The sequence below is a fragment of the Capsicum annuum genome, chromosome 4 (assembly GCF_002878395.1).
Source record: "Capsicum annuum cultivar UCD-10X-F1 chromosome 4, UCD10Xv1.1, whole genome shotgun sequence".
NCBI lineage: Eukaryota > Viridiplantae > Streptophyta > Magnoliopsida > Solanales > Solanaceae > Capsicum > Capsicum annuum.
Window position 1 is genome coordinate 224,247,160 of NC_061114.1, and position 13,013 is coordinate 224,260,172.

General features: G+C 38.0%; 1 protein-coding gene across 1 annotated transcript; it reads right to left on the reverse strand.

The window, feature by feature from the left end:
• Positions 1 to 228: 228 nt before the first annotated feature.
• LOC107867112 (serpin-ZX) lies at positions 229 to 7,166 on the reverse strand. Its single transcript, XM_016713225.2, has 2 exons — positions 1,834 to 7,166; positions 229 to 1,475 (listed from the first exon to the last, which is right to left on the reverse strand). Exons 1-2 carry the CDS (start codon positions 2,224 to 2,226, stop codon positions 696 to 698), a joined length of 1,173 nt encoding a protein of 390 aa, XP_016568711.2. The 5' UTR covers positions 2,227 to 7,166; the 3' UTR covers positions 229 to 695.
• Between the last annotated feature and the right edge of the window lie 5,847 nt (positions 7,167 to 13,013).

Consider the following 13,013-nt stretch of genomic DNA (forward strand, 5'->3'; position numbering starts at 1 on the left):
TTTTCTACGCTAATAACTATTAGTGGCGTAAAAAAATGAAACTTTTTTGCTTGACCTCCAAGTTTGGAAAAGTTGACAAATGTAAGTATGTTCAGTTGCAGATGTATATAGCTTCCCTTGTTAAATCATTGGAGAAAAAAGATAGAATGCAGATCATCAAAACAAGAAATTAAATAGTATAAGTTTCTTTTGGCTGCTCATGTCTACGAAAGATTGAGAACACAAATGTCAAAGTAATGTACTTTCTTAATTTGCTAGTATTAAGAAAAACAACATACTTAGTGAGGACACTTGTTGCATTAATTTCTCCATTTCTTCCTTGTCCAAAAGATTTGAATTATCTAATTTAACAGCCCTTCAACATTATTGATAGAAAAGAAAACTAAGCTACCTAACATGTGAGTCCCTAACAAGTACAATAGATGAAATTACAAACTTCTAATTACTTTCGAGCTCTTTATCATATCAAAATACACAAATAAAGCAAGCACAAATGAAATAACATTAGATGTCAGAGATACTTTTAAGTAACAAAAAGATCAGAAGACTGATTATTTGGATACATCGCGCCACTGAAATTTGTCCTTATAGATGATAGATCTATCATTCTTTGCGAATGTGAATGATAATGTGAATTCAGAGATTCATATGTTGCTTTCCTTCTTTCCAGAGTCATTTTTGGTTGTGTCAGTCAGCTAACCAGCTATAGGATTCATCACGCTTCCAAGGAACAACACCACACCAGTAGATTCATCTCTTATAAGGAACATGAATGGATGGTCCGCAACAAAATCTACTGGCTTCTCAATAGTCAAGGACGCGGCCATCAATATAGTCCCGGTAACAGCTGCAGCTTCGGTTCCTTCCTCATTTACCTCAATGAAGGACTTGTGGAGGACTTGTGAAACCGACAGGTTCTCAGGAATAGAGGAGTCAACCATCTCAGTGAGATCACCTCCGCAGAAAGGCAGCGTTAGGCCAAGTCCCTTTAGAATGTTGGAAGCTTCAAATCCAAAAGTTATTTTGAATTTAGGGATAAGAAACTGGCTCAGACGAACTTTTCTAAACGGAACGTGGTGATTTAAGAATCCAGGTTCTGAACTGATTTTGTCCACTAAAGCAGGTAATCCATCATGTGCATTTGGGAGAATGAAATACATTGAGAAGCGACGTGTATCTGTACCCTGTTTATAAGGAAGCCTCAACACTTTAAAGCCATTAAACGCTGCTACGTACTGCTTCTCTTTGCTTGTCATGAACGGGGCTCGAATAGACCCTTCATTGAGGAGATAGAATTCATGGTCTGTTGTTTCTGAAGTATCGAACTTCTCATTCCATTCTCCTTTAAAATATAGTGCATTAGCCAAGATCAGCCTTGTCATGTTGTCCACTGAGCCACGAGGAAGAATCTCTTTGATGAGATCATTTGTCTTCGTTTTAGCCCACTGATTGACTTGATCGACAACCTCGGCAGCCTTTATCAAATTGGCAAAAACAAAAATGGAATGATAAAATTAGGCACGTATATGCATGCTTCAGCCAATAATTTCATTTCCAATATCGTCAAGGGCATACATAACTATTTTTTCCCCTCTCGTTCTTGCCTGCTTATCAAGTACCCACCTGATTTCAATTTGTTTGTCTGGTTTTACATGACACGAAATTTGAAAAAGTACATATCAAAATGTCCTTTGATATTTTGGTTTTAAATATGTCAAATGAAAGTTAGAATTAAGTAATTGTCAAAAAATGAACGAGAAATTCTTTCGGAAACAAACTAAAAAAGAAAATAAGACAAACAAATTGACACCGAGGAAGTAATAAAGCCCTAACCTTGTTCGTGAAATCAACGGACTCTGAAGCAGCCTTATAAACATTATCCACAACTTGCTTGAAAGAAGGCTTGAGCGGCAGCGTTTGTTCTATCCAAAAACCATTAGCAACAGACAGACGTGGACCTCCATTGGGGCTGCCATCAACAAAGACAGTGTTGACAATATGTGAATAAAGAGAGTTGAGTTCATCGATAGATTTGGACTTGAGGAAATCGAGAAGCTGATCCTGTGTTGGTCCCTTGGAGCCGGCAGCAATGAGGCCAAGAACTATTTGAATAGAAAGAGGAGATAACACCAGGTTGGTATCGCCTTTAACCTCTTTTGAGAAAACATGCTTAGCGACCATGAAAGTAACGTCCGTCTGGTTAGTGATTGACTCGTGAAGATCCATATTTGCACGCGAACGAAAAGAAGAAGGAAGACTAGTGAGTATGAATGATCACAAAGTTGAACGTTTTGCGTGAGTTTATATACTATTTTGTTACTTAACTGGTTGGGTTTTGAATTTAAATTGATTTCTCAGTGAAACACATATACACAAATGGCGATAGATCGAATAAACAAAATGCTTTGTTGTAAGGCTTTTAATTCTCTGAAGATCACTTTCACACTACAGAGGAAGGAATCAATGAAAGAAACACGTAGCAGTGACTTTCCACAACAAAATCAATTATTTATTGTAGACGCGTAATTTTGTCCCTTCCGATACTCAATCTCCTCATTTTTACCACGTCTTACCACGTATTTCCATCCATGTGATCATACTTACAAAAATACAAAAAATAACAAACTCCCTTACAAATTAACAACCTTATCCTAACCAACCTACCCCACCTACCCTACCTCACCACCCCACCCACGAAACCCTTACCCCTCACATTTTATTCACTTTGAAATCAATTCACAAGATAACAAATAGAGGTGGGGCCCATGGAGTTGTTTCATCACCTACCATCCAAAAATGGAATGCACTACACTCACCGTAAAGGTGGGCATCACTCAAAAAAGTATACAATATACATTTTCTCCACTCACAAGGGCCCCACTGGGAAAAAAGATTTCAATTTTTTCTTTTTCCTCTTGACAGTTAACACAATTGAGGAGAAGAACATACACCTTACGAGATTTTCTTTACCTCTGGAGGGTCCACACCATCAACATCCATCTCCATAATTCACTATCACATATACCTATCACCATTGCCATATACGAAGGGGAAGCACACAAAATTCCCTTCCATTTTTTTCACACACCACTCATTCCCATCACTGATCCTTACCATAAACACAGTAACACACTCATACGCACGGGGTGGAGAAAACGAGAGACGAAGGAGATAGAGAACAAGAGATTAGAGCAAGGGAGAAATCGTGAGATCAAAGAGAGAGGGAGAAGGGCGATGGTGAGCTGAAATCAATCGGAGAAAGAGAGAGACCGTAACTGAGAAAGAACAGAGAGAAAAGGGCGTTGAGCCTGACTGTTTCCGGCGAATTTCTCGCTGGAAAACGTTGAAGCAACAGAAAACGTGACCCACTCTCCGATTTTCGTCACTGCCAGAGCTCACCGGAGCTCCAGCGAAGTCACAACAACAAACTGACTTCCCCCGTCCTTATTTTTCGACCCAAAAAGCCTATTCCTTCCCCTTTTCTGTTAAAACCCGTCGGAGAACGATGAGGCGGAATCATGCATAGGGAAATGGGTTCGTGCCTTCTTTTTTTTTGTGATTTTGTCGGGGTCGAATATATCGTAGTTGGACTGGATTCGTCATTGAGGTTCATTTGAGGTTTTCGGGTGTGGATTCTCTTATTCGAATAATATTGAGTTCGAAAGCTTCATTTGAGGTCAATTTTTCTCATCTTTCTCTTTATTTTAATTTCGATGTGATTGTGGATGTGATTCGATGCCTTTGTCCTATTTGTTTGGATATTTGGGTGATGATTGGATGTTGTTTGCTTTTTAATAATTGATATCAATTGTAGGTGATGATAATATGAATGTGGGTTTGTATTGAAAAGGAATTTGGGGGTGGAATTGAGAAATTGATAAAAAAGGTGAATTTAGATTAATTTTGGTTTATTGTTGTTTTGTTTAATTCGGAATCAGCATGAATATTGTTGAACGTGATAGAATCATAAACCGAGTTGGGTAGGCAAATGTAAGAATTGTGAAATCTTGAATGCTTGACATGTGTTGAATGGCTTGGTTTTATTTCTTTTGGAACAAATGTACCATTTGGCCGGGGAATGCCCCGAGCTATTTGTGTTTATTCACCGGGGAATGCCCCGACGTATCATGATTGCGGAGGATAATCGTGATGAAGACTCGAGGTGTCGGGTAAAGCATAGTGTAGGATTAGTTTAGAATAGGATTTACATTTTTGCATCTTCTTTATTTTTGGATTGTATTAAATCGAACTGACATTATTTTGGTTTTTGAATTTCATTTGATTTGTTTGTTTGTTTGATTTGTGTGTTTTGTTTGGTTTATACATTCATAGTATTCAAATTAGCCGATATGCTTCACCAAGCGACCGTGGTTGAACTACGGGATCGAGGGGTGCCTAACACCTTCCCTTCGGTCAACAGAATTCCTTAGCTGGAATCTCTATTCGCGGATCAGTTTTAGAGTCAAACTGTTTTGAAAACAGATTTCCAAAGGTGACTTGGCACACCTAATTTATATCAAGTGGCGACTCTGAATAAAAAATGTAAATAATCCCTTTTCGAAACAAAAATTCTTCATTTTGTCACTTAATTACAAAAACTCTTTCGAAACTTAATCCATAATCTTTTGGAGTCGAAAAGGGGTGTGACAGCTCTGTCGACTTTGCTGGGGAACTTGTTCAGAATTCGAGCTTATTTTGGAGTCGTATCGACTTTGTTTGGAACTATAAGTGTATAAATATTTTTTTTTGTGTGTTGTATTGTGTTATTGTTTTATCATTATGGAATGTTTTCGTGCTCTTTGTGTACAGTATTTATCCTATGTGTTACCGCTTTTATATCTGGCATCATGTGTCTACCCCCGACCTTCTTTCTGCAACAAGTCTGTAGTACACGTGTTGTACACGATCTCTAGTTGAGTCACCCTTATTTTAGGGGGGGAGCCATCGGTGTTATGGAGTAGGTGGAAAGCTGTCGTAGCCACTATCGACCATACGCTCCCCCGAACAACCTTGTTAGTGAACCCCAACGTAGGTAAGCTTTTAGTTCATGCTTATGTGCATCATATTGAGACCTAGCGGGGCCCACTTGGTCCTTTGTAGGAGACTCACCTCTAACGCATCCCTATGTGCAAAATATTGCATCTTTGAGGATAACGTGGTCATTTGATGGACTGATTTGGGAAAAACATGTGTTAGAAGTAAAGTGTGTGGGTAATGAAAAAAAATAAGAAAAAAGAAAAAAAGAGTTTCATAGTTTTTAGAGTTTTTTATTACTTTTATTCTTCACAATTCCAAAATTCAAAAGGACTTTTTTACCTTTCTCACTTATTTTCTCAAAAACATCAAAATGATTTTCCTTTGTCTCGTTTAGCATGCATTCACAATTCGAAACTTCAAAAAGATTTTTTTTCATTCATAGGATGTGTTTATAAAAGAAAACTGCAAAAAAAAAGATGTCAGAAATTTTTTACGTTTCGTATAACGAAAATACCAAAAAAAATTTTCTTTCATAGTTGTTGATGTCATTTTTCTGTGAAGAATCAAAATGAAAACTCAAAAGATTTTATTGACATGGTTCATCGTCTGTCTTTGGTCGTGTCTCTTAAGTCAGGGTCTAGCCTGTTATTTAATCATTAATTGTCCAATCTGGACGAACTACGCACCCCTGATTCTCCTCTTTCGGGAGTGAGATACGTAGGCAGCCTATTATTGGTTCGAGGATCTTATTTAAAAAATCCAAAAAATATTTCTTCACTCTCCATTTAGAGTAGGCGTTTCATATATGTCTTTAAAAGAAAACTACAAAAATATTTTTCTTTAATAGGTTCAAGTTTCATTTTCACATGAAATTCAAAAATCGAAAACCCAAAAAGATTTTTCTTTGGTTATCACAGGTTTCATTTTGTATAGAGATTTAAACTTAAAAAAAATGCAAAAAGATTTTTGCCAATTCTTTTGACACTTTGTTTCAAGAAAGAAAAAAGAGTTTAATTGGTCATTTTGGCAAAACTTCACGAACTACGCACACCTGATTCTCCTCTTTCGGGGGTGAGATACGTAGGCGCCCTTCTAGGGTTCGGTGATTTTTTTTTCAAGATATAAAAAGAATAAGAGGTTTTGAAAAATCATTGAACTCTAACGCATTTGCTATCTCTTGTCCAGTTAGTTTATGGTGGTTGGTTTGTGGTATTTTGGCTGGTCCTCCATATTGGTCCAAGTCACAGAGAAAGTTATGGCCAACAAGGATACCGAGTTTGTTGTCACTAATCAGATAGGGAGTTTGGGGAATGAGAATGTAGGAGCTAATGAAGAGATTCGGAAATTGAGGCAACAAATGATAGAAATGCATCGAGCTTCGGCTAATGGGTTGTCGCCTCCTCTATTTTCTGCAGATAATCTGAAATATCTTTCTAGTTTGCCTCCAGTGTCACATGCACAATTTCCTATTTTGATCGACACGCCACAACATGCATCAGGACCTACTCGAGGGCAACAGTATCCAAACACTTCCAATGTTCATTTCCTCACTCCTCAATCCAAAATTACCACATGCTCGGCTTCGCCTGTTATTCATGCTTTTGCAGCCCCACTCCCGTCTGAAGCTCCTGCTTTTAATGTCAATCCAATGGTTGTGATTCCTCACTCTTCAAGCGACCCTGTATTGAATATTTTTAGTGATCATCATTACGCTCCCGAGCCCACATTTAAGTGGACTGGTCCTTACGATTGCCCTCAATCGCCTGAATTTTCTCCTAACACTGAGAAACCTGTTATGATAGAAGAACAAGAGGAAATAGCCAGAAAATTGAGAAGTTTGGAACTGACTATGAAAAACTTGTAAGGACTTGGGGGGGGACAAAAGTGTCTCATATAAAGATCTGTGCATGTTTCCAGGTGTACATCTTCCTTTTGGTTTTAAAATGCCGAAGTTTGAGAAGTATGATGGACATGGCGATCCTGTAGCACATTTGAGAAACTATTGCAACCATCTAAAGGGCGCTGGAGGGAGGGAAGAATTACTCATGACATATTTTGGTGAGAGTCTTTCAGGTCTAGCTTCAGAATGGTTTGTTGACCAAGACACCGACAAGTGGAATAACTGGGATGACCTGACTAATGAATTCGTGCAACAATTTCAATACAATATGGAGTTGATTCCTGACGAGAAATCCTTAACTAATATGAAGAAAAAGAGTACTGAAACTTTCAAAGAGTATGCGATTAGATGGCGTGAATAAGCTGCTAGAGTAAAATCGCTAATGAAAGAAAGCAAGATAGTGGAGGTGTTTATTCAAGCGCAAGATGAAATATATTATCAACACTTGTTACCTACATTAGGCAAGCCATTTATTGAGGTCCTCAAAATGGGGAAAATGATAGAGGATGGAATTAAGACCGGTTGCATTGTGAGTTTTGCAACATTGAAAGAGACTACTCAAGCAATTCAAAAAGGTTCGGGAAGTGTTGGAGAAAAGAAGAATGAGAAAGATGCATCTGCTATTATAGTCGGACAACAAGCACGGGCAAGAGGACCATACCATCGTTACCCACGGGCTTAAAACCCAAGTTTATAGCCAAGTTCCACAGAATCCTTCCCAAAATCCATTATATTCCATTCCTCCATCTCCATATCGAGTGTATAATGCGCAACCATATGTTCAACCCCCATCTTACCCATACTGGCGCGCGCTAACTCTGCCGAGTTATCCTCCAACTCCACATACATACAGAAGCCCTTCTAGGCCTGGTTTTCAATTTAAGCGAAATAATGAAATGAGACAGAAGTCGAGGGATAGCTTCACACCCATTGGAGAGTCGTATGCAAGTTTATTCCAGAGATTGGTACAACAGAGTATGATCACTCCTCTCTTTGGGTATACTTCTGACCCATATTTAAGAAGTTTTGATCCTAATGTACGATGTGCATATCATTCTGATGGTTAGGGTCACAGTATTGAAGATTGGCGTGCTTTGAAAAGAGAAATTAAAAAGATGATTCAAGATAAATCAATCATGGTGCAGAACATTGACAGTAAGGAAAGCTCTAGTCATGCTGATATGCAAACCAGTGGCTAAGATGTCAGTCTGAGCAATTGAGAAGTTACCCCTCTCCTTACTAGGAAGGGGTTTGATAGCTTGTTTTGTTTTATTTTCTGTTCTCCGACTTATTTTAGGGTTGTAGTTCGGGACCTGTCTTGTTTTGTCCTTTTGTTGTTTATGTTCAAACCCTTCTATCTTTTGTTTCGACTAAATGAAGTGTCTTATTTTCCTTTGTGTTTTAAATATGTGTTGTTTGTTTGTTTTCTTTACATAGTATATTTTGTGTTGACTCTAGTGATATAACATGCTAGTGAAATTTTCAGCCAAATCTTAAAATCCAGTTTAAGCATGAACATTGAATCAGAGGGTTAAAGTTAGAAAAAGAGAGCATATGAGAAAATAGATAGAGTGCTGAGACATTTGGTGACAAGTTAAGGCAATTATTTTGAGAATCAAAAGAACAACTTGGTCATCGATCTAAAGGTAAGTCCCAATTACGTCAAATAGTGGACGTGTGATCCCTATATCAAGAGAAACAAGAAGATAAGAAGCTCCACGAAAGCATGAGTCATTTGATGTGAGGAATGTACAACAAAAGTGGAGTTTACAGAAGAAGTAGTGACGACAAACTCAATCTGCTTAAAAAGATGTCGCAAATGATCTTCATCTCTCACTTCCAATTGCATATTATGTACTTGCATTCTCAAGGATTGATATGATGAAGGCATTTCATTTTGTTATCCAAACATTGTGTCATCTTTTGTTTACCCCATTTGAGCCTTAGTATTATTTTCTTTCATAACCCTCTTTTGGAATCAAGATAGAGTAAGCAAAGTTCAAAGAATAGTGTCGAGTAAAAAGATAAAGTCAAAAAGTTACAAAAAAGAGACAAAATGTTTCTAAAAAAAAAAAGAGTGTCAAGAAAAATAGAGTTAGAAAAAAGAATCGCAAAGTGAAAAGAGCGAATAAAAGAAAAATAAAGAAAAATTAGATCAAAGCGAAACAACAAGCTGCCAGAACTACGCGTGACTTGATTCTCATCTCTTATGAGTGAGATACGTAGGCTTCCCTACTCTGGGCTCGGTCCAACCAAATAAACAATTTAGTATTTTCCAGTCAAAAGAAACTGGGGCGTGAGTTGATCCTCATTGTTTGAGTCAATTTCGAAAGTTGTAAGTCCCACCCCACTTCAAGTGTCGTTTGGGCCTCAAATCATCCTTTCTTTCTAACCTTATCCAAAAGCCAAGTTACAACCAAAGAAAGACCTTCAGATCAATCTTTGAGAATGTTAAGGCTAAGCATGCAATGAATGTGATGATGCATTTTGGGAACTACTTGTCTTTCTTGGCATAAGGAATCAGGAGAGAAATGAAAATGAGAGAGTCTTATAGGTGAAAACCCTCACGGGCACCGTAAGATAATGGTAAGCTGAGAGAGATAACAATGCGAGAGTCTTATCGGCAAAAACCCTCATGGGCACTGTAAGTCGACGGTGAGTTGAGACAAATGAAAATAAGAGAGTCTCATTGGTGAAAAACCCTCACGGACACCATAAAGCAATGGTGAGCTAGAAAAAAAATGAGAGAGGCTTGTTGAAAAAAAAACCCTCCAAGGCGCCACTAGCCAAACGAGGTCTTAAATGTAATTGACATAAGGAAACAACTCATTTTCAAGGCCATTAACTCAACAACAATTCGTAGAAAGTTTGGATGGAAAGATCAGGCAGCCTGACCCAAAATGCATGGCATAATCTTTGGAGTTGACTGTCATTTTTAGATAAATTTTTATTTCTTAGTTTCAATAGGGACATTCATTAGCTTTTCTTTTTTCTCTTTATTTTGTTTATCTTTCTTGAGTCAGTTATCCAAATAAAAGTCATTGTCATTTTCTCTTGTTGTTAAGTCAAGTCTATGTCGAAACAAGTGAGAAAAGATTTTAAAACTGGCTACCAGCTTCTTCAATTGCAGAAAGCAAGACAAAAGACCAACACATGAAAGAGACATGATTGTGAGCCGAAATAAGGCATGCAGAAAGTTGTTTCAACAGAAAATTTTGGGAATTCACGAAAATACCAAGGGTCAAAGAGTTTATCTGAGAAGCATGGTAAAGCAAAGATACTGTTTTTGTTTCAGAAGAACTCTTAATAATTTGTAAGGAGATGCACTTCCTTGTCTGGGTAATTCAAGCACCATTTGTAAGGAGATGCACTTCCTTGTTCGGGTAATTCAAGCAACACTTGTTAGGAGACACACTTCTTTGTTTGGACAATTCAAGCGGTATTTGTAAGGAGATGCACTTTCTTCTTTAGGTAATTCAAGAGGCATTTGATAAGGAGATGCACTTCCTTGTTTGGGGTAATTCAAGCAACATTTGTAAGGAGACGCACTTCCTGGTTTGGGCAATTCAAGAAACATTTGTAAGGAGACGCACTTCCTTGTTTGAGTAATTCAAGAGACATTTCTGAGGAGATGCACTTCCTTATTTGAGTAATTCAAGCGGCATTGGTAAGGATACGCACTTCCTTATTTTGGTAATTCAAGCTGTATTGGTAAGGAAATGCATTTCTTTGTTTTGATAATTCAAGCAACATTGGTAAGGAGATGCACTTTCTTGATTAGGTAATTCGAATTTTGCTTTTTAGGTGATGCACTTCCTAACTTAAGTCTTGATTCCTAGAAGATGCACTTTCTAGTCGAGTTATTGCACTTAACCCTAAGAATATGCACTTCCTTGCTAGTTTTCATTTGTCAGGTGGCATACTTTTTAGCTTAAACTTGTATCTCTAGAAGACCGAATTTCTAGTTAGAATCCCTCACTTTAATTCTTAGGAGATGCACTTCCTAGTCTTGGTTATTTAATTTTACTCTTAAGAGATGCATTTCTTAGTCAGAGTCTTGATTCATCATTGCAACATGCAAGTAGGTATGATGTGACTTTTCCAAAAGTCTTTTGATGATAAACTGGGGCAAAAATTCAATTTCTGTTTTTGAAACTTTACTTTTCTGGAAAATAAAACCTCTTTATAATAATATTTGTTTGGGATAATTTTCTTTTTAGTTTTGATGTGATTTCAGGAGCCTGCCCAAAGCATAAGGCGAATAAATGGAAAACCAAGCAACAAGGTGAAGAAATTGACAGTTAAACAGATTGAAAAATAGCAAGTCAGGAGCCCGCCTGCAGAACAGGGTGAAGAAGTTGAAAGCATGGCAACAAGTTGATGAAATAGCAAGTCAGGAACCCGCCTGGAGAACAGGGTGAAGAAATCGAAAGGCAAGCAACAAGTTAAAGAAATAGAAAGTCAGGAGTTCGCCTGAAGAATAGGGTGATGAAACTCAAGTCAAGAGTCCAAAAGAAACTGCATAGATAGGACTTTGTAATTTCATTTATGTTTTAACTTGTAATTTTTATTTTGATGTAATAACAGAGCCGCGGACCGGAACCTCGATGGAACCTAAATCGACTCTCCAACTCGGTATAGTCCTTCTCTTTCTAGTCCTTTGGAAATACCGGTACTCGATTCCTCCATAACTTGGGTAGGTAGGTTGTCCTAAGTCAATACCCAGTTGCTCTTCTTCCTTTTATTTTTTTTCTTTGAATAATGGTCGGGTCAAAATTTTGTCTCTTTGTCTACTTCTTTGTATGAAAACACTTTGTGTTTACATGCAAAGAGCGGCATGATGTAGACACGTAATTTTGTCCCTTCCGAAACTCAATCTCCCCATTTTTACCTCGTCTTACCACGTATCTCCATCCATGTGATCATACCCTACAAAAATATAAAAAAAACAAACTCCCTAACAAATTAACAACCTTATCCTAACCAACCTACCCCACCTACCCTACCTCACCACCCCACCCACGTAACCCTTACCCCTCATATTTTATTCACTTTGAAACCAATTCACAAGACAACAAATAGAGGTGGGGACCATGAAATTATTCCATCACCTACCATCCAAAAATGGAATGCACTACATTCACCGTAAAGGTGGACATCACTAAAAAAAGTATACAATATACATTTTTTCCACTCACAAGGGCCCCACTGGGAAAAAAGATTTCAAGTTTTTCTTTTTCCTCTTGACAGTTAACACAATTGAGGAGAAGAACATACTCCTCACGAGATTTTCTTTACCTCTGGAGGGTCCACATCATCAACATCCATCTTCTCCATAATTCACTATCACATATACCTATCACCATTGCCATATACGAAGGGGAAGCACACAAGATTCCCTTCCATTTTTTTCACACACCACTCATTCCCATCACTAATCCTTACCATAAACACAGTAACACACTCATACGCACAGGGTGGAGAAAACGAGAGACGAAGGAGATAGAGAACAAGAGATTAGAGCAAGGGAGAAATTGTGAGATCAAAGAGAGAGGGAGAAGGGCGATGATGAGCTGAAATCAATCGAAGAAAGAGAGAGATCGTAACTGAGAATAAAGAGAGGGAGGCAGATCGAAAATATCAGAAAGAACAGAGAGAAAAGGGCGTTGGGTTTGACTGTTTTCGGCGAATTTCTCGCTGGAAAACGTTGAAGCAACAGAAAACGTGACCCACTCTCCGATTTCCGTCACTTCCAGAGCTCACTGGAGCTCCGGCGAAGTCACAACAACAAACTGACTTCCCCCGTCGTTATTTTTCGATCCAAACAGCCTATTCCTTCCCCTTTTCTGTTAAAACCCGTCGGAGAACGATGAGACGAAATCATGCATAGGAAAATGGGTTCGTGCCTTTTCTATTTTTTTTGTGATTTTGTGGGGGTCAAATATATCGAAGTTGGACTGGATTCGTCATCGAGGTTCATTTGAGGTTTTCGGGTGTGGATCTCTTTATTCGAATACTATTGAGTTCGAAAGCTTCATTTGAGGTCAATTTTTCTCATTTTTCTCTTTATTTTAATTTTGATGTGATTATGGATGTGATTCGATGCCTTTGTCCTATTTGTTTGGATATTTGGGTG